This window comes from Hyaena hyaena, unplaced genomic scaffold, assembly GCF_003009895.1.
Source record: "Hyaena hyaena isolate Hyena2069 unplaced genomic scaffold, ASM300989v1 scaffold_21, whole genome shotgun sequence".
NCBI lineage: Eukaryota > Metazoa > Chordata > Mammalia > Carnivora > Hyaenidae > Hyaena > Hyaena hyaena.
The window spans coordinates 3,473,913-3,499,013 of NW_024080653.1; the positions used below are offsets into that span (position 1 = coordinate 3,473,913).

At 64.8% G+C, this 25,101-nt stretch overlaps 1 protein-coding gene across 7 annotated transcripts in view; it reads right to left on the minus strand.

Moving 5' to 3' along the window:
- Positions 1-1,246: 1,246 nt before the first annotated feature.
- RBFOX3 (RNA binding fox-1 homolog 3) overlaps positions 1,247-25,101 on the minus strand; it is a 437,228-nt gene continuing 413,373 nt past the window's right edge. For 3 of the 7 annotated variants that reach the window (XM_039226511.1, XM_039226510.1, XM_039226512.1), the window contains exons 5-15: positions 22,750-23,007; positions 17,063-17,200; positions 14,684-14,737; positions 13,811-13,903; positions 12,341-12,401; positions 9,260-9,313; positions 8,911-9,043; positions 8,301-8,463; positions 7,417-7,478; positions 6,215-6,293; positions 1,247-2,732 (exon numbers count right to left, since the gene is read on the minus strand). In XM_039226511.1, the coding sequence (XP_039082442.1) occupies positions 2,730-2,732; positions 6,215-6,293; positions 7,417-7,478; positions 8,301-8,463; positions 8,911-9,043; positions 9,260-9,313; positions 12,341-12,401; positions 13,811-13,903; positions 14,684-14,737; positions 17,063-17,200; positions 22,750-22,974 (1,065 nt within the window). In that variant the 5' untranslated portion in view covers positions 22,975-23,007 and the 3' untranslated portion in view covers positions 1,247-2,729. The remainder of the gene's footprint in view (positions 2,733-6,214; positions 6,294-7,416; positions 7,479-8,300; positions 8,464-8,910; positions 9,044-9,259; positions 9,314-12,340; positions 12,402-13,810; positions 13,904-14,683; positions 14,738-17,062; positions 17,201-22,749; positions 23,008-25,101) is intronic. The other 4 variants (XM_039226516.1, XM_039226513.1, XM_039226515.1 and 1 more) reach the window with 4 other exon arrangements.

Genomic DNA, 25,101 nt, shown 5'->3' on the forward strand with positions numbered 1-25,101 from the left:
TTTGCCCAGCAGGGGAGGGGGGGGGTTCACGTGGAACAGGGCGGGGCCTCCGCTGACCCAGGACCCCTGGGTGTCCCTGTGAAGTGGGACACTTCAGCAGACTGGTGGGAAGGACCGGAGCGCGTGCCACTTGGAGCTGCTGTCGGGATCGTGGACTGTTCCCTCCGGCACTTTGAGCCTCTCTTCACTGCTGCCCGGGGAGGTGGGGTGGAGGCTCCTGGCCTTGCTCCCTGCGTCCCCCGAGGCGGGGGTCCCCGGGGCTGGGTGCCCGGGAGCAGGCAGCCCACTGTAACGCCCTGTGCCTCTTCATTCACGAAGCCTGTTTGCTTTTTTTATGTGCCGGTTCCCCCAAATGCTTTATGCAGAGAAGGAGGGAAAATTTATAGTGGCCATTGCCTTCTCACCGGCTGGCGGGCAGGCGGCAAGAAGCGAGGGGGTAGCGGCGCGCGGCGCACGGTGGGACCGGCACCCCCAGATCCCCGGGAGCTCCGTCCCTGTCCTGCAGAGAGCAGAGGCTCGTGGGCAGGAAAATTGATATGTTAGCATTTCAGCCTGTGCCCCTGTGGTGGGCGTAATCGCTCTCAAATAAGTTATCCGACGTGAAACAGGAAGAACTCGGGTCGGTGAGCTGTGTGTGGATGGTGCGCCTTGTTTTGGACTCTGGCCCAGCCCCCCACGCCCAAGGCTTCTCAGCTCTTGATCTGACCTGCGCTTTCCTTCTGGGTTATGCCCCCTCTTCCAGGGGAAGGGGTGAGGGTGGCAGCTGCCCCCCCCCCCAGCCTTCCAGGGGTGGGACCCACCTTGGAGCTCAGGACCAGGGGCCCTTCCCCTCACAGCGGCAGAGCCCGGGGCGTGCTTGGGATCTGAGGCCCTCCCCCCGCGACGCCCCCAGCCCTGTCCCCTCTCCCGCTTGCGCTTGGCTGGCCCCAGCCGGGTGCCTGTGCAGAGTAGCCTCTGCTCCCTGGCAAGGGCCCACGGCGGTGGTCCCCCGTCCCTGAATGTGCCCCTAACTTTACACGCATCACTGCAGCGGGCTCAAGGCAAGGCTCCACGGCTACGCGTCAGCCCCGCCCCCAGCGTGTTCTGGGTCCGGTTGGGAGAGGAGTCCCCAGGATTGGGGCTCTGGGATCTCTGGCCCAGAAAGGCGGTCCAACTCCCCTGTCTGGGGACCCGACCCGGGGCTCCGCCCGGCCCTCCACCCTCTGGGCCCTGCCCGGAGCTGCCACATCAAAAAGCATTGTCCTGGTTTGAAGAAAGAAATCTTTATTAATAATCTTAATAATAATACTGTTGATTTGAATGGTCACACCTCGGAAGCATACAGAATGGTAAGAAAGGAAGCCTGGGGCTCGGCTGCAGTCCTGGGGGGCCGGGGGGGGCGGGGCCGGGGGCGGAGCTGCCGCAAGAAGAGGGTCCGGAGCAGCAGGGGGCTCTGGACGGGAGGGGTGGGGCGGGCGGGGCTCTGTACAACGGGAATAGAAAAGGGGCTCACTTCAGAGCTTGAGGAGCTGATGCTGAATATATAAAGTGAGGTTTTTTTTTTAAATTTAATTTTTTTACGTTTTACGTTTCATGAGACAGTGGAGCCATGTTGGGAGCCTGTGTGTGTTTTTTGCTGTCCCCTACTCCGGCTACCCCTGCCTGGCCAGGGGCTTCCCCCTGCTGCCCAGCGTCTGCTCTCCAGCCACCCTGGGACCTGACCCGGGCGCCGCCCTTCCTCATCCCTCCTCCTCCCTGCTCTGGCCTGGCCGCCCAGCCCCGCGGCACCCGGCTCCGGACCTCAGTGCGGCACCGACTGGCCCGCCCGGCCCGCTGCTCCTCTGCAGGACAGTGGTGGGGAGAGTCGGTCCAGCAGGCGGCCTGAAGCCTGCCTTCCCTCCCGCAGACCAGGCGGGGGGCCACCTGCAGAAAGGGAACAGGACCCGGCCAGAGCCAGAGCGAGTCCTCAGCCCCAAGGCCCTTCCCCCCCCAACGTTCTTAGGTACTGGGAGTGATCCTGCTGCCCGGGAGCCCCCTCACATGGAACAGGGCGGGGGGACCTGGGCGCCCCACAGCTCTAGAGCCGGGTCAGCCCTTCCTTGGTGGTGGGGTCGGACCCCAGGGCTGCTGGTCAGACAGGCTCTGGGGGCCTGCAAACCCCTTCACTGGGATGTGGGCGCTAGCGGCACGGCACGAGTTGGGGAGCTGGGGCCTAGACAGCCGGACGTGAGGGTCACGGGCTGAAGCCAGAGACCCCGGGAATGAGCAACGCCCCCCGCACCCACCCCAGCCCCGCCGTCCCCTCCACTGGCACAGTCGGCAACAAGGTCAAGTCTTGCTGGCTGCTCTCCCCTGCTCAGGCCTGGGGCCTGTCCCTCCTCTGGGCCCCATGTGCCCTGGGAGTGGGGGGCCGGGAAGGAAGACTTGGTAGAAAACGAGGCCCCTTCCCTCCTGCTCTCCCCATCCCGCCGGGCCGCGGCCGGGGAGGGGCGGGGCCCGGGGCGCTCTCCTGGGCACGGCGCCCGCCGGACGTGCTCCCTCGCTGCGGTGTGCGGTGCCACGCGAGACTTGGACGTGGTGGATGCTTCTTGGTTTGGTTGTTTGTTTTTTTTTGTTGCTTGGATCTTAACATCTTTTTTTGTTTTGTTTTTTGTTTTGTGATTTTTTTTTTTTGTTTTTTGTTTTTTTGTTTTTGTTTTTTGATTTTTGTTTTTGCCCTTCATGGTCCAAGAAGGAAACGGTGGAAGCTTTCACTACAACAGAAACAGAAAGGCAGGACTTGCAGTTTCACAGAAGCAACTGCCAGGCTTGTCGGGAGGATGGGACAGGCCCCGGCGGCCACGTGGGGCGCAGGGCGGGGGGAGGGAGCCAGGCCCCGGGCCCTAAGGTCCTAGCACCTCCCCCCCCCCCCCCCCCCCGCCGCTGCAGCCTGTCCCCCCCACCCCAGCTTTCGGGAACCCACCGTCTTGCACAAGCTGAATTTAAAGCAGACCTCATTCTCCAGGGCAGAGAGTATGGACTGGGGGGGGGGGGGCGAGGGGGGAGAAGTGAGGGCATCAAGAGCAGTGAGCACAGAGGGGACCGGCTGGCACAGAGGGGACTGGCTGGCACACACAACCTGTGGGCTCTGCGAGGGCTGAGCTGGGCAGGGCCCTGGCTGGCTCCGGCTGGCTGAAGACAGGGGCGTGGTGGGTGGGTGGCCACGAGGGGCCTGGAACCAGGTGGCTGAGGAGGTGGTGCTCCAGGCAATGGGGAGGGAGGGCCCGGCACCCAGGGCGTGATCTGCCCGCTCCACCAGCCGGAACCCGGCGTGCCCTGGCTGGCAGGGAACCCACACCCTCTAGCTGGCTGCGCCCGGAAGCCCAACTTTGGCCCGTTAGGGGACCTGGGCGTCCTCGGCCGCGGATACCTCCTCCCGTAGCAGAGGCAGGTTCTCACCGTGCAGCCTTCCCCGGAAGCTACCCGGGCTGTCCCAGGATTACCAGCAGGCCCCAGCCAGGTCTCCTCCCGCGCAGCCCTGGGACCCTCTACAGGGGAGGCTGGCACCGAGTGCTGTTTGGCCAGGAAGGCCGGCCATGGGGCTCCCCCGGCTCCTCACCTGCTTGCCCCTTCTGAATTGCACCCTGATAAGAAGAGGTTTCCAAGCCCGAGAGAGGGGAAGGGTGCCGTGGCTCAAATACTAACACAGGTGCCAGGCTGGCCGGGACCCTAAGTGCGGCGGCACGAAGGCGCCATCCTGGGAGCCTGGCGGAGTGGGGTGGGGGCTGGGAGAGCCTGCCACCAGAGGCTACTGCAGGCGGGCTGAGGGCGAACCCTTGGGCCCTGCAGGGTGGATGGCTTTGTGTGTGGGGGATGGGGGGCAGGGGTGGGTGCAGGGGAATCTCTGCCTAGATTCTCCTGTCTTACAACAGAGGCTAAGCAGCCCCAAGGCTGGTGTGGCCGTGGCACCATGTGCTTGTGGCTGCTGTGGCAGGAAACATCCTCAAACTTAGAAATGTTAGTTTCCGCTGGCTGGGGGTGAGGAGGGCAGAGGTGGCCACGCCTGTGACTAGCTGAAGGTGGGAAGGGGGCACTGTCCCTGTATCCACTGGACGGGAGCTCCTCCTCCCTCCCTGAACCCCAGGAGAGGGGCAGTGGCTGTGGCCCCTACTGGCTTGGGGGGGCTCTCCAGTGGCTCTCCTGTGGCTCTGCAGACCCAGGGGATGATGGGAAGTGGGTGTCGCCCTGGCGGGCTCTATTGCTAGTTCTGGGGGGGGCGGTCCTCGTCCCCGGCCTGGCCCCTCCCACTATGTGCATACCGTACCTGAAATGGCTGGGGGGGTCACAACGTCAACAAAGTCAAAATAGGAAGCAAGGTTTCAGACATACAGGGATAACCAAGGTCAAAGACACACACGCCATGGTGAGGGGCAGGGACACCGGCTGGCTGGAGGTAAAACCTATGGACTTTAGCGTCGCGTGCCGCTGCCTGGGGGGGGCACACTGTCCTCCCGGTGGCTGTGCCTGGTTTTGGACTGCTGGGTGTGGTGTGTACTGGGCAGTCAGTGTGAATGCTGCTAGGGGCTGGGCCCTCTTGCTAGTAGGGGGTGAAGCGGCTGTACCCTCCTCGGCAGAGGCTAGCCTGCAACATCAAAGATGACAAACAGCCAATCAGTACCGCCTCGTGGTAGGGGGGGAAAAAGCAAAAAGGAAAAAAAAAAAAAAGGAAAACCAAAAAGAAATTGCTAAGTCCCATTTTGTAAGGTTTGCCTTGGGGAGAGCGGGTACCAGTGACCACGGCAGCAGGGGGGCCTGGGGGCCAGGGGCCTGCTGAGGTCATCAGCCACAGCACTCCCGGACGGTAAGGTTTGAGACGACTGGGGCACTCTCTAGGCTCAGGCCTGGCCCTTCCCCGGCCCCTCTCTCTCTCATGGGTGGGGCGAGGTCTGAGCGAGGGCCCCACCTCCTCAACATCCCGCGGGGGCTCTGGAGGATGGACTTCCTCTGTCAGGGGTCCCTAGGCCTTGGTTCCACCAGGAGAGGCTGTGGCTGCCTGCCCAGCTCCTCCGAGCCTTAGGGGGTCCCTGGGGTCCTTGCTCTTCCCCCAGGGCCTCGCCTGGGCCTGGCCCTGCGTCCCGCTGAGGAGGACGGGCCCTCGATGCTCTTGCTCCCCGTGTCCCTGGGCTGCGCTGGCTCAGGGAGGTCTTCACCAGAACCTCCTTCCCACCAACCAACTTCAACAGAAGATGGAAGCGGCAAGTGCCAGAGAGGAAAAATCGGGGGTGGGGGGGTGGGGAGAAAATCTTACAAGCAAAAATGAGAACAAGAGGGGCCTGTCTGTGAATCAACGAAAGCTTTTAGCCAGCAGCTGCATGGGGGGCCCCCTGAGCTGAGCCTGGAGCAGATGGGCCCACAGACCGCACTTTTGGGGCCTCTGACCCGGAAGGGGCCGGCCCCCAAGAGGCCTCTGCTGCCCCCTGTGGCCACTAGCCATCACTGCAGGCTGCCTGGGATGCCGGGAACTTGTTAAAAATCAAAAAAGACAAAACAAAAATGGGGAGGGAGAATCAAAACCAAGGGAGATGGAAGAACGTATCCATATTGGCTCTGAACCTCTTCCCTCCTTACCCCCCAGAAAATGTGTTCATCTTTGATGCTGGATGCCAAGCTAGCTAAAAACTGACATCAATGGGGGGGGGGGGGGGGGGGGGGGGGGGGGTGGGTGGGCACAGGAGGCAGGTGTCCCCTGGAAGCAGGTCTCGGGGTACAGAGTGAGCTGGGCTGCATGTGTCGACAGCTGGCCATACACACACACACACACAGACACACTGGCCTGCACGCCTCTGGCTGCTGCGAGCTGGCTGGGAATGCGCGGGGTGGGGGTAGGGGGTGGCTGCAGAGACAGCTGACCCCAGAGCCGCCGACCGGTCTGGATGGGAAGTGAGGGGCAGCCCCTGTCCCTCTTCTTGACGTGAGGAAAAGCACAGGGACAGGACACAGGGGGACGGTGGCCGACACACCCCCACGGGCCTCTGGAGCCTCAGAAGCCTGGGCAGAGTGGGTGGATGAGGGGCCAGATGTCCTTCCTGGACCTGCCTCCCTCAAAGTCCCCGGGGGGGCGGGGGGACGAAGGGGCAAGTCCTCCCCCAGACTCTAGTCCAGGCCTTGCTCTTCCCAGGCGCTGCTCAGAGGTCTGGGTCCCTGTCTCGGGGCCCGCCCACCCCAGCCTTGTCACGGCCAGCCCCCTGCTCCTTACCATGGTTCCGATGCTGTAGGTCGCCGGGGGGCCGATGGTGTGGTGGTAGGGGTCAGTGGCCGCATAGACTCTGCCGTAACTGGGGAGACGAGCACAGGGAGAGAGGTGTGGGGGACGGTGGGGGGCAGGTGAGGGTGGCAGCGGGCCCACCTCCTCCTCCAGTGTGGTCCCATGGGCCAGGCCCTCCTCCCTCCCCACCGTCCTTCCTGCCTGTTGAGAAGGAAGCGCCCGGAACGCAGGCTGTTCTACCAGGGGCCTCGTGGAAGGAGAATGGAGTCCTCGCAGAGCAGGGGTGGAGGGAAAAGAAACCTCCACCCCTGGGAATAACAAGGGCAGAGTGCTCAGCGCAGAAAGGCTCAGAGCAGGGAGGAAGAACGTGGCGGGCTGTGGCCCCGCGGCCCCCTGATGGCCTTCCTCTCTACTTGATTCTGTACGTGAAATGCCAGCCTCTTCTAGGACAGGGCTGGGCCGAAGGGCCTGCTGTGCACCCGACAAGGCCCACACGTGAGACGCAGCGAGAAGCTTCGAGGGACGGGTGGGTCCCTGGTGCTGCCCGGGAGGGAAGGTCAGGGGGTCCCCAGGCTGGAACCCACCCTGTGCATGCCAGGCATGGGGGTTCCCACACTCGTCTAAGCAGGAACTCTGTGGCCAAAGGGCCATAGGCCTCCCTGGGGGAACTGCCCCCAAAACACAGAGCCACCCCCAGCCCCTGGGCATGCTTGCTGCTGGGCAGAGGGCTGGCTGCTCTCAGATGGGCACACTGCCCCCCTGGTCTCGCCACAGCCCCTGGGAGGTGGGCATGCTGCTGCCCTTCCTTCTCTGAGCTAAAGGGTCTCAGATGAGGAAGCCCCGAGAAGGATCAGAGGCTTGCTCAAGGGCAGAGGCACAGCCTCCTATTGCCCTTCTCACTCGGGGGGCCTCCAGAGCTCAGGGAGGGGGCCAGGCCTCCCGGGTTGGGAATCAAAGGAGAACTGGGGGGCTCCACAGCCTCCCCCGTCGTGCCAGCAGGAAGGGACTAAAGAAATCGGGGGGCCTAGCTGGTTCAGGGGTCTCGGACCTGCTCTCCTCTGTCCAGATTCTGTGCCACCGGGGGGAAGGCTGCCCCAGGCCCGCAAAGTGGCTAAGTCTTCCCGTCTGTCTGAGCCCAGCCCTACAGGGACCCTGTTACCCTCTGCCTGTCTTCACCCCGACCCCGGCCATACCTGTCGCTATAGGCTGCCGCTGCCGCTGCAGGCTGAGCGTATCTGTAGGCTGCATAGCCCCCCTGCAGGGTAAGGGGGAGGGAGAGACAGCACAGAGGCTTAGTGGGGCTGACACAGCCTTTCAACCTTCACCTTTCAGCCGGGTGAAGACTGGCTGGTGCAGGCCTGTTCACTCCGACCCCGTTCAACACACTGGTGGGCACCAATTATGTGTCCGGCTGTGATCATGGCTTTGCCACCTGTTAAGTGCCCACAGACCTGCCAATGGTCTGTGCGCCCCTGACTTTGATGCCCGTGGGCATGGAGAACCCGTGGATGACTGGGTGCCATCCTAGATACTGGGAAAGGTCAAGGGTGAAAACTCAGATCACGTCTCGGCCCTGGCACAAAGGGACTGTGGGCCTGCGGGCGAATGCCCAGGACAGAAGCGAGGCCTCGTGCTGGGCCGGGCATGGGTGTGGGATGGGGCTGGCAGCTGGGGCTCTGGGCTAGAGGCGCAGCACGGGCATCCCCATGAAGGGAGAGAGAAGCCGCAGGAGCCCACCAAGGGGTCCGCCCTGGAGCCCCTGCCCCCTGGTCTCTCTCTGGGCCTCTTTATGGGACATGGGGTAACCACGGGGGCTCACTCAGTGGCCCCAATGCAGTTAGGGATATGGGAGACTCGCCCCTGCCCCCATCATCCAACGCCCTGGGGACTGGAGAAGACGTGAACACAGACAAGCCAGGCTCCGCTGTGCCGAGGTTCCCAGGGACCCAGTGCCCTGGCACTCTCACCCTCTGGGGTTCCCAGGATGCAGTGGGAGGGGGTGGGGGAGGGGAAGACCCTGGAAATCAGCGAAGGCCTAGACAAACCCCCACCCACCCTCCCCCAGGGCCGCACTTACATAAATCTCAGCACCGTAAAAGCCGTCCTGATACACGACCCTGGAAGCAAACGGACAAGAGAGTGGTGGGCAGGCCGGCTCCGGTGTCTGCTGAGGAGGGAGCGGGCAGGGTGCCAGCCCTGCCCATGGGACTGGCATTTTAACAAGCGTTTGCTCCAGTGCCCTGTTTTGGTATAACAATAGAGTAACACCCTTGCTGGTCGGCTCCTCTCTCCCACAAAGCCAGGGGCCCCGCGGCCCCTGGTGCTTACCCTCCCCCCACCCCCAGCCCAGGCAGCTGTCCCCACGTGCGGGCAGAGGGCACTGGGCCCAGGGAGGGCTTCGAGCAGACCCTCGCTGACCTCAAGGGCCAGCCACCATCCCGTTAAACGCACTGGCAAGGTGCTGGGGCTCTGTCCCCCAAATGCCAGCGACCCTTGCCCATGGCAGGGTGGGGTTGGGGTACTGATAGGAGGCGACTGCAGTGCAGAAGTCTGGGGATTCCCCCCCCCCACCTTCCCGCAGTTCTGGAAAGGCTGCCTAGCCCCTCCAGCTGCCCAGGGCCTCCCTCCCCACGCCCCCCCGGGGCCTCCCCCCATGCCTCCCTCCCAGTGCCTCCCCAGGTACTCACGCTCCATAAGTTGGGATGGGGGGAGGGGGTGGCGCAGCCCGAAACGTATTATACACTGCCCGGCCCCGACCCCGTAGGTGCGCGCCCCGGTAGGCCACGGCCGTGCCCGTGGTGGGGTAGGGGAACCCCGTCACTGCAGGAAAGGGGGCCAGAGAACACGTGGTGAGAGGGAAGGCCAGGGAGCCTGACGTCAGCCCAGCACCGCCCAACCACGACCCCGCCTGGCCACACCCACTGCCCCGCCTGGCCACACCCACTGCCCCGCCTGGCCACACCCACGCCCCGCCTGGCCACACCCCCACCGGCCAGGCCCCGCCCCTCGCACCCAGAATGACCGCGGCAGCCATACCTGCATAGAATTCAGGCCCGTAGACTGCGCCTACCACGGGATTTAGCTTCCAGCCTAGGAGAGAAGCAGAGAAACCCAGTCACCGGTTCCCGCATTTTCTCCCCACCTCACCCTACCCTGGGGACCTCCTGCCCAAGGCGTGGCCTCTGCAGACCAGCCGGCGGGACCACCTCCGTCTCCGGTCGGGCCGGTGGAGCTGGCCTGCGGGGAGCCTGCAGCCTCACCGGCTCTGACCTGCGCCCCAGCCCGCCCCTGGGCCCGCCCTGCCCGGGGCACCAGCTCCAGCAGCCTGGAGCCTGCAGTCTCCGCAGGAGGGAGTCCGGGAGGGAAAGAACACTCCTGTAAATGTCTGCAGGCCCACAGCCGGGACCAGGGTGCTTCCGCACAGGATGGAGCCCAATCATAGAAGCGTGAACTCCGGTGGGAGCCAGACTGCCTTCCAGGAAGGCCGGAGGCCGCCGTGAGGGGCCTGGCTTCTGCCACGGCCTCCCCGTCCTAAAACCTCTGTCCCGGGGTGGAGCTCTCCCCCACGGCTGAGTCCTGCCCCGGCCAGCCTCCGTCTGCCTTTCCCCAGAGCAGCCAGGGGGAAGGGCTTCCTGAGAAGCAGGGGCCTCTGGATGGTAGGTACTAATGACGACGAACGTTTCCTGAGCACCTCACCATGGGCCCCGCTGTTCTAAACCCACCCAAGGGAGGTGGTGTCACACCCTCCCATTTTACAGATGAGCAAGCGGAGGCTCAGGGAGGTGTGGCAGCCTCACATCCCAGAGCCGGAGAGTGGCAGAGCCACATCCAAACCGAGCCCACATTCCTGGCCATTCCCTGGCCCCCAGCTGTACCCTGCACCCGCCTGTCCCTCTCTGCCTGTGGCCTGGCTCAGGGCCCTGTGCTTCTACACCAGTCTCCCTCTCCCACCAGGGACCCACGTGCAGGAGTGAAGCCTGTTTGCATCGGAGGGTCTGAGGGGTGGACGCCAGCCAGCTTGGAGTGGGCTCTGGCTCCAGGTGCTGGCTCAGATAGCACGGGCACAGGATGGTGTATTTGACCAAGCCCAGGCCCTGACCCCCGCAGTGTACCTGCTCGTATCTCTGCGGTATGGCCTGAAAGCCCAGCTCCACATCCCTCCTGCTTTGTGAGGAGGGACAGAAGGGACTTGCACCCACAGGCCAGCTAGCCAGACATCTCTGGAGAGCACGGCAGAGGACGAGACCAGGCCATCAGTGTCAGCCCCTACCTGCGAGCCTCCAACCCAGATTCTAACATCCCCACTGCCGGGCAGGTGGCTGGGGGGCCTACAGAACAGTGACTTGGGTCTGGTGCCTCCCAGCCGTTCCCTCCCAGGTCCACCATCGCCCGACCAGCACGCACGATCTATGGAGAAGACTCCAGAATCTTATCCAAATCCCAGGTCGGGAGGGAAACAATGTTTCATCTCCTAGAAAGAACTCCAGTCCCAAGAATTGAGTCTTCTTAGGAAAAGCTGCGATGGAGCAGAGTCTCGGAGCCAGTGGCCTAAGCCCGCTCCCCCGCCGGGGCTCCATCCCTGTGGCTCCCGTGGGACCACCAGTTCTGAGATCCTGGGAACTTATTCTGCTACTCTGGCTTCCTGATGCCTCTCCCTGTCGCTGCTGGGCCCATTTCACTGTCTGGGAGCCCAGGTGACGGAGGCAGCCTGAGATGCACCTGGAGGCTCCTCTGCTTTATCTGTACATAGTCTTAACGCCTGGTCAAACCTGGGGAGTTTGGTTCCTACGGCAGACACTTCAGCCCCCTCCCCCACGGCCGATGAATTTCCGAATTCGATGAATTCTCTGGAGTGTGGAAGCAAAGTCCAGCCACATGCCCACACCGCCAGAGCCCACGTGCTGGGCTTGTGTCAACCCACGGAGGAGCTGGGGCCGGCCGACCGCAGCCCGTGTCCTTCCTGCTCGGGCCAGCGAGGACGCTTAGGTCACACCTTGGCAGTGAGCACTGCGCCGTTCCCGGTCACGTGACCACCGTTGGTTCCGGGCCCTTCCTGGGCTAGGAATGTGGTCACTCAGGCTCTGGATTCCACGCTTCCCGAAGCCCCGGCTCTGGCTGGAGAGCAGGGGTGTGGCTCTCAGGTGAAGGGGGCGGCTGGCTCCTGACGATCGTCCTGACCTTCCAGACATGTCCACCACTTTGCCTTACTGTGTGTGCCAAGCACTCCGCAGGAGCTTGGGCCACGGGCCACGCTGGTGTCCCAAATTTTTTTAAAAAACGTGAGCTTTGATAGTCCTCAAAAGAGCAGGGTGGGAGCCATAATGTAGTGTAAATGTGGCTCAGCTGGACTCCTGCCTTGTTCTGAGAGGGCACCTGGGGAGGCCCTGCTGGCGGGTTGCCACGGGTCAGCGCCCTGTCTCTTGCTGACCTGTCACCTGACTCCATGGGTGGCCCATCTCCTAGGGACAAGAGCACTGGGGGGTGGCTTGGTCACCCTGCCCCTGCTGGGGGGTGAGACGCCAGGCCCTCCTCCCCGCGCTCAGGGAGACTCATCCTGACAGTGGGCGGCGCCGCCACTCGCCGGCTCAGGGACGAAGTCGAACAGGCACCAGTTCTGCCAGCCACGCTCAAACCAGTCCGCGTGGCCCGCGGGGTGAAGACACGTGGCTGTGAGGGCCACCCCTCCCCTCGGCCTCGGTGGCTCTGTCTTCAGGGAAGACTGGCTGCTTCTGCTTAGGGCCAGGTGTGTGTGCGCGCACGAGAGCAGTCATCTGAAGCACATTACGTGCCCACAAGGCTCCCCTTGGGGAGTTCCCTTGGGGACACCTGTGTCCCCAAGCCTGGAGAACTATCCTAATTATCATCACCTTCCCTCAACAGGGAGCGCCTCTAGCCCAGGCCCTGCCTCACTGCTTAGCAAGTAAGTAATAATCCGGGACGTGGCCACCGCCCTCTGCGCCCGGGGCCTGTCCTGGGGCATCTGGGTGCCTTGCTTGGGAAGGCCCAGGTGTCCAGCCCCAGCTTTCCTCCTGCATCGGCCCATCCGCCCCCTTCTGACCCGGCAGAGCTGGGACACCAGGGGGCGCTCAGCATCCAGGGCGGCCCTGGGCCCCTTACCGTTAGTGTAGGGGTTCGCGGTCTTCTTGTTGGTCATGACGCGGGCTGTGGCGTTATTGACCTGCCCGGAAAGAAGGAAGGAGAAGGTGAGGTGAGCGGGGCGCCCCAGTCCTGCTCTGCGCCGCTCCCGCATGGCCGCACCGAGGGGGCGAGGGGCCCTAGGAGGAAGGCCGGGGCCGGCGTCCGTGGCCAGCCTGGCCCCACGCCCTGGCCTGCCCTCCTCCCGGGCCCCCTTCCCCACCGTGCCGCCCCCACTCCAGCGAGCCCGGGCCACCACTGCGCCCAGCGCGGGCCCGGCTGGCTTGCCTTCCACACGCCGTTCCCGCAAACCAAGCCCCAGCCTCTCTCTCTGGCGACCCAGGGCCACTGGAGAAGCTGGCTGGTGGACTCTCCACAAAGTGCTCTCAGCCCGACTAACTGACCGGCCCCCAAGACATTCTGTGTCCTCGGTGGCTGCCAGGGCCTTCCCAGTCATGGGCACCCCTCTTGTGGGGGGAGGCGCCCCATTCCCCTGCGGCCAGCAGAGTTCTCTATGGGAGACGTGTGCCCCTTGGGAGAGGGGGCAGGCGGGCGCCGAGGGGGCGGGTCCTGTCTCCAGGCTTCTGAGCCCCTGCAGGGGCCAGACTGGGGTGTGGGGAGGGCGGGGCTCGGCCGCTGTGGAAGCAGGTAGAGAACAGGGCACGTGGTGGAACTCAAGAGAGGAGGGGGGGGCACACTGCCTCCCCCACGACCAGTGTGAGCCCCTGGGCCTGGGCCTGCACCCTCGGGTGCCCACCGGGCGCTGAACCAGAGACTGGCAGAGGTCGGCGCCTCAAGTACCTGCTGCTTCTGGAACCCTCCCCGCCAGGCCCTGCCAGCTCTCTTCCCACGGACTCGGCGCTTGCTGCGGACCCCTCCCCTCTGGCTGCCCCTCGCTGCCCCGCCTGTCCAGGCGCCCAGCTCCTAGGCCGCAGCACTTCGGGAGGGGATGGGCAGCCCACCGGGGAAGGGGGAAGGGGGTGCCGAAGGGGACCCGTGGTCCCCTCTCTCTGCTCCTCCTCTGGGCTAGGTCCCTTTCCAGCCCTGGCAGCTGGGGACAGGGAGGACAGGGGACAGCTGCTTCTCCCGGGAGGGAGGGGCGGGGGGTTAAGAGCACCTCCCAACTGGGGGACGGACTAGGCTGCTGTGGTGCTTGGAGCCGGCCAGCCCCAAACGTGCTATTCTGGGGGGCTTCTCCCAGTGTCCGGCTGACTCCCCGAGTTGGGGGGCCTCTTCCAGAAACCAGAGTGAGGGGGCCCTTGGGTGGGCCTGAAGTGTAGGCCCAGGAGGGGTAGCAGGAGGGGGGCTGGGCTCTGCCCCCTCCGCCCCGCCCCGTCTCCCGGCCCTGGGGACCCTGGCCTGGCTCTCCACAGGGTGGCCGCAGGGCTGGGGTGGGGGATCTGGGTGACAGTTCTCGAGGGCGCGCCCTGCACAGCACACTTATCTGAGCACCTCAATTTTCCGTCCCTCTACGATCGTCCCATTCAGCTTCTCCCGGGCTCGGTCAGCATCTGAGCTAGTTTCAAAAGTTACAAACCCAAAACCCTGTGAGCGGAGAAGGACAGACACGGAGAGAAAGGATGAGAGAAAGGAAAAAAAAAAGGAGGAGTGGGGAGGGGGAGAGGGGAGTGGAGAGGGGGAGGGGAGAGGGGGGAGGGAGAGAGAGAGAGAGAGAGGGACTGAGTCAGGTGAGTTGAAGGAGAGGTCGGCAGCCCGGAGGTCAGTTCTGGTACCGCCAGGATGCCCAGGAGGGGACGGCCCCAGGCGGGGACAGCTGCTGGCCTGGCCTGAGCCCGGCCCCAGCTGACCGCCTGGCGCCTCCGAGAGGACAGGCCAAAGCCGTGAAAAAGATGCTAACCTGGCCAGGGGCCAGGACTGTCACCCTAATGCCACCTGGTGGGGGCAAGGCCGGGTTTCAGGGCCTCCTGGGGGCAGCCCCCCCCTCCCGTCCCCCTAGGAGCCTGGATGGGGGTCTTCCCTTCCCTGATCAGGGAGCAGGGCCTGTCTTGGCCCACAAGCCTCCCGGCCAGCTCCCAGGCAGGCCAGCGGCCCCCTGGAGGGGCGGCTAGGCGGGTGGGGCCCCGGGGCTCAGCGGGAGGCGCGGACAGAGAGGTCCTGGCAGCTCAGAGAGAAAGCATCGCAGCTGCAGCAACAACACAGACAGCAGGGTGGGGGGCGGGGGAGGAGCGGGGAGTACAAGCACCGGTGTAGCTCAGGGGTCCTCGGGCTCGAAGCTCTCCAGGAAGGAAACGCACATTTCACACGTTAGCCTGGCGGGACCTACAGCCGGCGCTGTAATGGTGGCGGCCTCTGGGCGGCACCCACCTTGGAGCCCCGCTCGTTAAAAATGATCTCCACGTCTAAAATTTTTCCGAATTGCTGCAGAGACAGAGAGGGGTGGGTGGGGAGACAGGGGATGTGGGTTAAGACTGCCGGCCGCACGCCTGCTTCTCAGGAGACCCTTGCCTGCTGCCCAGGTCTGGCCCCAGGCCCTCCCCCACCACCCCCATGCCCCAGCCTCCTGCAGGGAGTAGAAGGGGCTCTTGGCTAGCATGGTGGGGGGACCGGAGACCCCTCCCCATATTCTCATGGAGAGCGCTTCCCCCGCCTGTCTGAGAGCCGCGTGGGGGCTGAGGACTGGGAAAGGGTGCAGCCGGAGTCCCTCTCCTCTCCCTGCCTGGACTCTGCCCCAAGTTACTGTCAGCCACCTCTAACTCATACTAAAGGGTAAAGGGCTACAGATAGGTCCTTCCCAAAAGGTAATGAGCCGGAGTCCTCAGAAGAGACAAAGCACCATGGAGGGATGCTGCCAGCGGCCTGTGCTGTTTGGGGCTGGGCTGTGTGGGGTGCAGGACAGAACTGGCCCCAGACTCCTCTACTTGACTAGGACATACTGGCCAGGCAGGCCCAGATGCTCTGGCTGACCCCTCCTGCCCCATCACCGGCCAGATCCACCCCCGGGGCCGCCCTGCCTCTCACTGTCACATGAGACCACGAACCTGTGAAGCCAAATCCCTGAAACCAGGTCCCGAGAGGCCTGGCCGAGGCCTCCAGTGCATGTAAGCGATGGGCTTCCCCTCGTCCCACACAGGGAGGAGGGTGTCAAGGGAGCAGGACAGCCATGCAATCCCAGCTCTGACGAGGGCTGAAACAGGGAGGGCGGTGCCTGTTCTCGTGCGGGGACAGGGGAGCTGACATCCTGGTGCAGGGACAGGGGAGCTGACGCCCCGGTGAAGGGACAGGTGAGCTGACGCCCCGGTGAGGGGACAGGTGAGCTGACATCCTGGTGAGAGGACAGGTGAGCTGATGCCCCGGTGAGGGGACATGGGAGCAGACGCCCCGGTGAGGGGACAGGGGAACAGATGCTCCAGGGAGGGGACAGGTGAGCTGACATCCTGGTGCGGGGACAGGGAACAGGTGAGCTGATGCTCTGGTGAGGGGACAGGGGACAGGTGAGCTGATACTCTGGTGCGGGGACAGGGGACAGGTGAGCTGACATCCTGGTGAGGGGACAGGTGAGCTGATGCTCTGGTGCGGGGACAGGGGAGCTGACATCCTAGTGAGGGGACAGGTGAGCTGACATCCTGGTGAGGGGACAGGTGAGCTGATGCTCTGGTGCGGGGACAGGGGAGCTGACATCCTGGTGAGGGGACAGGCGAGCTGATGCCAGTAGGTGTCTGTTGTATGGGGAAGAGGGATGGGACATGAACTGGGGACTGAGATCAGGACTAGCTCTGAATGATGGCAGCTGTAACTGGGGGCCCCGGGCTCAAAGAGGTTGGCAGCTGCCAGGGTCCAGGCCGAGCGGGGCAGAATCCTGATGATTCCACATCCCAGCAGCCCCTCCCTGTGTCTAAGCCCCAAATCCGATGGGGGGTGGCCTCCAAGAAGGGGAGTGGCTAGTGGGGGCAAGGCGTGGGTGCCAGGTCCACCCTGAGGCCACCCTCAGGGCACCTTCCCTTTGACAAGTCCCATCGGGGTCGGGGGCTGGGGTTTGGGGGCCAGGGCCTGCCTGGCTTGTGGCAGGGGTGGGGGTGGGCACAGTGCCGTTGGCAGGGAAGAGGGTTTGGGAGGAGGGGGGAGGCGCGGGAAGAAATGCGGGCCAGGCGCCCGCTGTGTCGTGGCTGCGCTGTTCTGGGGTGCATGGCCTGGCTGGTGCCCGCCCACGTGCCCGCCCACTCACCCGCCAGGCACCCGGGCACCTGGTGGGCTCCGCACCTGCGTGGCGCTCAAGTCAAGTGGCCCAACAAAGTGACCACGAGACAGAAGGGCCGCCCTGCTCGTTGTGAGACACTGGCTGAAATCCTAAAGCCCCGGGTCTAGGAACCATCTGGGAGAATCCAGAAGGAAAGGGGTGCGTGCTTGCTTCCCAGGGTTTGAGCGTCTGTCCAGAGCCCCAAGGACACAGGCCCAGAGAGGGTGAGTGCTCAGCCCGCAGGTGCACAGGAGAGGGAAGGCTGGACGGCTGCTGGGCCTCGTGAGGCCAGGAGCCCGAGCTGCCCCTCCCGATGCCCTCTGGGGGCACCAGGGTCCTGGGAGCCCATCACGCCGCTGCAGAGCAATAACCTAGCTGCCGCCGCCGCAGCCCCAGGGGCTTCTGAGGACAGGGGTGCGATGTGCTGGGCGGGTGTCTGGCTGCCACTCCTCCTCCTTTCCACCCTGCAGGCTTAGGTCAGAGCCGGGCTGTACCCAGGGGGCACTCACCCCGAACATTTGCCGCAGGTCGGGGTCCCTGAACCGGAAGGGGATGTTGGAGACGTGTAGCCGCTTGGGCTGTTGCTTCTCTGTGTGGTCGGAGGGGTGGAGCGGCTGGCTGTCCGTCTGTGCCGCCTCGTCTGTCTGCTGCGGGGACAGGACCCGGGCTGTGAGCTACCCCTGTCAGCCCCCGTCCTGTGGGGGAGGAGGCTCCAAAGGCCAGACCCTCCAACTCCCTGGGCCTCCCCATCGTGGGGCTGGGGTCCACAGGGGGCTGGGCAGGCGGTTCTCACTAGGTACGGCACACACGGCGGCACCCTGACCTCCGAGGCCCCGCCTCCAGGTCTCTGCACGTGGCCGTGGCCGACACCACCGGGGTCGCCTCCCTAGCTGGGTGTGCTGCCCATGGCTTGGCTCAGCCCTGTGCACAGAGGTCTGACCTTAACGGTCCCTTGGCTGCACCGACTCATGACTCAAAGTCACGGGTTTGCCCTTAGCCTCACTCACACAACCCAGGTTCTGGGAGCTTGGGGGCCTTTCCGGCTTTCTGGGCCTGATGAGAAGGTACAGAGATCTCAGGGCCCTCCCCCAGGCACACCTGTCCGTGAGGTGCTGCCCCTCATCCCAGCCCCTCTGCCGCTCAGCACCTGGACCCTCAGCTGCAGGGACAGGCCACCGGCGCACCAGCAGCCTGCCCTCAGCCTGGTTCTGTCCCTGCGGAAGCGCAGAGCTGACAGCATCGACGGGGCCCCACCGACATGGGCCTGGTGGCCGAGTACGTGACGGGCCAGGGTGCCCTGCCGTGGGGGCGCTCACGGTGACACGCCAGCACCGCCAGCCCTGAGTCTCACTGTGGCTCAGCTTCCTGGCAAGGCACGTGGGAGTGTTAGCGTCCAGGAGCTGCCGTCAGCCGGTGACAGACACGGTGGGTGGGTCCCCAGGTCCCCGGCCGGGATGCCAAGGCTTTCTTGGGGTCATGTCGCTAGCACTCTGCTGGCCTTGCGTCCTTGTCCGGGGTCTGCCCCTCACACGGGACCCCGGCTGGAGGCATGAGGGGCGCCCTGGGGCCCACAGAGCCACCCTGAGCTCTTCTGATGTGTCCGGAGGGGGCGGAGGCAGAGGGTCCCCCGAGGCCCACGCTGGAGTTCGTAAGGGTGGAGGTGCTGGGGGTCATGTCCTCCCCCCCGGCAGAGGGACGGAGGAGCAGCTGACAGCGATGGTGGTCGGAGTGCAGAGACCCCAGGCATGACTTCCCATGGGCCTCCGAGAACTGCCACTGTGCTTATGTTTCCTTTCTGCTGGGGTTCCTTGCTGGCAAGCAAGGGGGTGCTGGCCGGTACCAGAGGGCTCCCAGAGTTCGGTGGCTGAGCAGGGGGAGGCCCCTGTGCCTGAGGCTTCCTGGAGCCCGAGAGGCGGAGCCTTGTCCAAGGCTAGTGGCCCGAGGTCTGTCTGTGGGCTCCTGAGTGGCTGCCCTCAATGGCCAACCCGTTCATCCTTTCTGGAAGGAGGGGCTGCTCCCCTGATCCTGCACTTGGCCCGGAGGCCTCTGACCACGTTCCGGGGCCGAGGGCGGCATAGGCGAGGGGAGTGGATGTCATCAGCTCCAGGGCCACCGACAGAGGTGAGGACACCCCTCCACGGGGCGGGGGGGGGGTGCTGGAGCACCCGCTCAGAGGTCCCTGACACTCAGGTCTGCAGCACACAGTGTGCGATCCCAGGTGTGGTTTGAAGCCACTGTCCTGTCCACCTGGGGACGTGCAGGACCCGGGGAGGCCATCGCATGAGCCGTGGGCCCGGTTCTGCCGAGTGTGTGTTCTCTGAGCCCTCCTACCGGCGGGCAGGAGTGACGTGTGTCCGAGGGTGGGGCTGTAGGGTCCGGGGGCCACCCACCAGCCACAGGAGCCATTGGGGTGGGGGTGGGTGGCGGGGCTTCGGAAGCAAGGCTTGGCAGCTGCCTTTGGGCGCCTGGGGGACCCGCAGGGAGCTCCTCCTGCCCAGCCGGGACCTGCAGGTGCCCAACGGCCCAGCGCGCCCACCTGTCCTCCTCCCTTGGTCCCGCTGGTCCCGCTCTTCTGTGCAGAGGGCAAGCGTGTGCTAGTCCCCCAGAGGCTCGACCGTGCCCCTGAATCAGGCCAGGGCCGGCCACGCATCCGTTGACTCTCTTTCTGGTGACGACAAAGCGTGGCTCTTTCTGTGCAGTGGTCAGGGTGGGTCCAGTGCCCTCTGTCACCCCTGCTCCGCCCAGTGCACTTCACACACCGACACACCCACGTCCTCAGTTGCTTCAGGTACAGGTGATTAAGAGAATGCCCCCCCCCTCCCCGCCGGATTTGGGGATTCAGCCAGGGAGGGGCATGTAATGCTGGCTTCAGACCAGCAGAGGGCAGTGGTCAGCTTGGCCAGCTTGCACCCAAAGGGGGGGGTTGGGGGGGATTCCAGGGGGTGGGAGGGGGGGCGAGTCCGAGGGAGGGCGCTGCCGAGGCGAGGCACCTGCAGTCTGCCTGGACTGACCCTCACCCGTCCTCATAGCAGGGCTGAGCCCACTGTGGGTCTCCACGGTCCAGGGGCCTCCTCCGGGCCCCCCGTAGAGGCCTTTAAGGGGAGTCAGCTGAGGGCCAGGAGGGGGAATGAGTGTTGGGGGGTCCTGGGGGATGAATCATGAGTGGGGCCAGGGGCAGGGTCCACATGCCACCCCGGCATCTCCACCCTCAGAGGAGCCTGCAGCCCCCTTCGCCCGGGCCTCCCCAAGCTCACTCAGCACAGCGAGAGGCCAGGCAAGTCGAGCAGGGGCCAGTGGTCCGGCGGGGACTCAGACAGCAGGCAAGGACCCAGCGGCCCGTTGTTGACAGAGCCAAGGCTTGCTGATGTGACACAAGATGAAGCCACTCTTGGAAAGATTTCTCTGCAGCCCCCTCACCCCTGCTCCCCCAGAGGCCCCCTCGGTCCCCCGGGGACTCATGTAATGACCGTCAGCTGCTTGCTAGACACGGCTCATCCCTCTGGGTGGCGAGTAGGCCAGGGAGGAGGCATTCTCCACGCGTGGGTGGCCTCGGGCCTTTGGTTTGTGACGTCTTCTTCGTCGTAAGGGGCAGCCCCCTCCTCGGGCAGAGCTGTGCGCTCCCACTGTGGACACCGGACCACAGAATGTTCTAGGAGCTCTCTGCTGGCCACTGCACCTGCTGCACTGCTGCTGACCGACGGCACTGTCTGCTCACACCCTGTATTCAGGGCGGGGGGACCGGGGCTGGATACATTTTCCACTCCGCGCTGCAACCAAAGTCCACCCTTTTCTTTTTGCGTAAAGCCAGGAGCCAAGTGCAAAGGGGCCCCTGCTAGCGGGGGAGGGGCGAGGCCCAGGGTTCAGGGCACAGAGGGAGGCAGGGAGGGTGGAGGCAGTTTCCGAGGGGAGAAGCGCTTCTGGCTGTGCCGCGGTTCAGGGTGGGCAGGCGGCAGGGAGAGAACACTTGCAGGGGACCTGCATGACCCTGAATGAACGGCTGCTCTGGGGAGGAGGTCCCCAACCTGTACCCCAGGGGTCCCTGCTGAGTAGGGACACGGGCCCCTCCTTGCTGCTTTTGCCAGAGACCCTGTGATGACAAACGGAATCCACACACAGGAGAGGGCAGGTGGCCTCGAGCACCACCTGCTGGCCGGTGCCACCCCCCCATCCCAACACCAAGCTGCCTGGGAAGGCAGAGAGGACGCTGCAGTGAGCTGGGGGCCCCTCCCGCAAGGATGTGTTCGGCCTTCAGCTGGGAGCCCGGGGCGCTTCTCTGGGAAGAAGAAGGTGGCTACCGGGACCTTAGAGTAAGGTCTCCTGCTCCTCCGAAGGTGGGAGCCTCCGCCTGCAGAGACGCTCCAGGGGCTGAGCATCGCGCCCCCAGCGCTGGCCGAGCTCTTTGCCTGGGTGTCTCCAGCTCCTCTGCTGATCGCTGGCCTCACCTGCGGGGCTCGCTTGGCCCCGGGGACATCGTGAATCCCGCTCTCTCCTCCGAATCCCCCGACGGAAGACCTACAGACCCTGACGCCCTTGCAGGGCTTGGAGAGGCCGGAGCCGACAGAAGGAAGGTCAAGGCTGCCCCGTTCACAACTGGGCCTGGGAGGTTTCCTTGGGAGGCTCAATTCTCAGGACTCAGCACAAATCCTTTCTGGGGCTCCTGAGTCCCCTCCAGGACCCACACTCTGTCCCATGACTGGCCCCTTGTTGACTTATGTCCTTGACTGGTGGGAACCAGTGGCCACCACAGGGCAGGGACAGTCATTCCTTCCGTGTACTCCCAACGCCGGCTCAGTGCACGCCCCCTACAACCGTCTGCCGAGTGAAGGAAGATTTCGTGCTTTCCGCAGTTAGGCTGCGTCGGGTGGCACAAGGTGTCCAGCAGGCCCCTGGCTGGTTTCGGCTGTGCGGGTTTTCGCGGTCGGCCCACACTCTGTGGCATCTGATGGTCTGACCATCATCTCCTGTGTTTGTTCCCAGGGCGAATTTCTCACTGTTCAGGAGGAGGTCACGTCATGGGAGGCGTGGCCAGATACACGCTGTCCACCGGAGCCCGTCAGAACGGGACAGTCTTCCAGCACTGACGGTCCCCAGGGAGCCCCCTCCGGCTCTGGCGAGAGCACACGCGCTCGTGGGATTCAGGAATCAGAAGCAGAGCGGCCCAGATGTACGTTTCAGCTCTGGGTCCTAGAACTCGCCTTTTCCACCTGTAGGAATCCTTGGGGGGGGGGGGGGAACGGCGTCCACGGGACGCTGGGACGTGGACAGTGGAAAAGTCCAACTCAGGCTGGCGGCGCTCCACACGGGGAGGAGGGGCTCCGGCTGGGCCCCAGATGAGGGTCCGGCCCAGCGGGCAGATGCACCCACACAGGGAGGGTGGGTAGTGTTTGGATCCACACGGTGCTCCCCCCTCCCCTGGCAGCCAGGCTGGAGCAGGGGGAGGGCTGAGGGGGCGCAGGCCAGGGGCGCCCTTCGGGACGCTGCCAGGGCGGTGCCCTCGCGGGCGGCACAGGGCGTGCTGGCCTCCTGCCCAGCCCCCGCCAGCCAGCGCTGGGAGGGAGCCAGCGGGGACAGCCCAGTGCCCCCAACGCCCCGGGGCGGGCAGGGGCGGGCGCCTGGAGGAGGCACTGGGGAGGGCTGGGGAAGGGGTGAAGCAGGCCGGGTTCTGGCTGGTCCCCGGGAGGGGCTGCCCTCTTGGGACGCCCACCCCACCCAGGCTGGCCGCTCCGCGCCACAATCCTTCGCTGTCAGGGAATCTCGGAGAAGCATGAGGCTCAGCACTTTCTCCTCGGAGCCGCGTTACAACCACATAATTGAGGCTCTGATTGGAGGGTAGCCAAGCAGGTAGATTACGGGTGATTAGAAGTGATCGCCATGCCCGCAACCTGAGACACGTGAGGCACCCCGCCCCCCAGGCTCCTTTCCCGCCGCCCCGTCCCCGCCTGCAGACACCCCGGCCTGGGCCTCGGCCGGCCTCGGGGTCACTGCCCACCCCGCCGTGCCTGGCCCTTGCTGTGGGAGTCTCTTTGTGTCCAGGAGGAGAGCCCCAAGGCTGTGAGCCCCTCCCTGGGGATGAGGACTACCTCTCCACCACAGAGGCCCCTCCCGGCCCCTCCAGCTGCCCTCCCGCCCGGCTGAGCCTCCCCTCGGGGTGGGCACGCCCCCCGGCACTCTGGGCTGGCTCCAGGGGCCCCCTTACCGGCACAGTCTGGGCCCCAGCGATGGGCTGTGTGCTGGCCTCGGGGCCCGGTGGCGGCTCGGGGTGTGTCTGCGCTGGTGTGTACAGGGTCATGCCGTGCTCCGGGGGGACCGGCGTCTGGCCCGAGTACTCCTGCGTGGGGTGCGGAGGGGGTGGTGCATACTCGGCGGGGATGCCGTTCTGTGGCGGAGGGGGGTACTGGGCGGGGGGGTAGGGCTGGGCCATCGCTTCAGGCGGAGCCGTGGCGTCCTGATTGCCCTGCGGAGGCAGAGAGAGCAGCCTGGTTAGACGGCTGGCGGGCCGCGTCCCTGCCCACCTTCCTTCTGACGGTTCACGGGCTGAGCGGTGGCGGGGGGGGGGGGATTCGTGGGGGACTCCCCGACATGGGGTTCCAGATCGGAGCCGCGGAGGTGACTGCTGGGGCGGGGGGTGTCTGGGGAGCTTAGGACTTGAGACCACTGATGCATACACTTGGCGTTGTCAGACCTGAGGATGTAAAGTCACATGAAGTTGTAGGAAAGAACACTGGCGGTGTCATGTATGTGTTACCCAGTGTCAGCGGGCGCTGACCTCCTGTGAAGCCACCCCACCAGGAGACACTGATCCAGACAAGACACAGAGCGTTTCTCTCGTTACCCCCTCTCCCTCCCTGATCAAAGCCTTGGTTTTCCCATTGGTAAAGGAGGTGAAGGAGAACATCACAGCCTCTGCCCGGGAGATTTAAGAGTCGATCCCGAAGAACTTGGAGCCCCGAACAACGTGGCCACCACGATGGCCCCAATAGTGAGGTGCGGTCCTTAGGGCACGGAAGGTTCTGGGTGCATCTCTACAACAATCCCGGAGCACATCTTCAGAAGACCCCACACTGCCCTTGCAGGCCTGCTGTCCCAGGCCCTAGGGAGGGTCCCGGCAAAGCCACGGAGCAGATGACCTTCAAATGGGGAGCTCGGACCCAGCAGCATCACCTGGGGGCTTGTCAGCAAAGCAAGGTCTCGCCCGCACCCCAGACCTCCCACTGCAACCTGGGCACTTGTGGGATCCCCTGATGTGGCCCTGGGAGGAAGTGCCTTGGCCCCAGAGAAGGGACTGGGGTCCTTGCACTGTCAGAGGGGAGGTGGAGGGAGGGCAGGTGTGCAGCAGCCCCTCTGAGCAGGCGAGGCGCTCTCTGCTTTCTGAGACTGTCCCTGGGGGAGAGAGTGCCACCTCTGAGAATCCCGCCTGCGGAAGGACCCTTGCACAGACTGATGGCTGCTTTCCTGACGTCTCCCTGGGGGAGGAGCCCCGTGCACTCCCATCACGCCGACGGACCAGGCAGGTTTCCGGGTGTGTTTCCTTGCCCATCCCCCTCCCCCCACCCCCAAGGGACGGGTGCCCCTTCTCCGCCCTGTCCTTTATCGGTTATACTCATTCACCAGTAACTGCTTACTGGGCATCTGCGGGGGCGCCAGGCCCATGGCCATGGTGGGGGGCGGGGCTGGATGGGCAGGCTGGGCCTCACGGACTCTGCCATCCGGAGGCGGGGCGGTAAATTCAGAGAATCACCCAGAATGTGAGATACCCTGGCCTCACAAGGGTGTTGGCGAATGTGCGAATGCCCCGGGCTGGGTGTTCTGTCTTCCAGCCGGGGTCCTGTCCCCCACCGACTGACTCGTCCACCTGCCCACCTCCCTGCTAGCGGGGGGCATGGGGCCCAGGCAGCCCAGCCCCTCCAGACCCCAGGTGCCCGCCTCCCTTCTCGGTGCCCGCTACCCCTGGCTCCTGGGGTGACCCTGCTGGGTGGTGGCCTGATGAGCAGACAATCCTGTTCTTCTCCTTCTCCTCCTGTGAGAAGCCGCCGGCTCCCACCTCTGTCTGCAGAGACTGAAGCCAGGGCAGCATCAGAGTTCCACAGAGGGAAACACGCGTGTGCACACACGTACACTCATGAGTGCATGCCCTTTGCTGGACACCCCCCCCCCCACTACTCCAAAGTAGCCCATGAGGTCCTGTTACCCACGATTAGCAGACGTGCTGGGGGGGAGGAGGGGTGGGCTCAGGGTGGGGAGGGGTCAGGTAGGGGGAGGTGAAGAGCACCTGTGCCAGGGAGGGATGGAGGGATGGGGGCCAGGGCAAGGAGTGAGGGGAGCTGGAGGGGCCAGGCCAGGGTAAGGGGAGGGCGCTGTCAGCAGCCTCCAGAGATCAATTAACTGATAAATATTTGATTAGAACCTTCACTAGCATCTTCCCAGCATTCCTGCTTCCCTGCCTCCTCCAAGGCCCAGCAAAGCGGGGCGTCTCTCCCATCTGCGTCTTCTCACCCCCACCACTCCCCAGCGGCCTCTTCCCTGGGTCCCCTTGGGACGGAGTGACAGC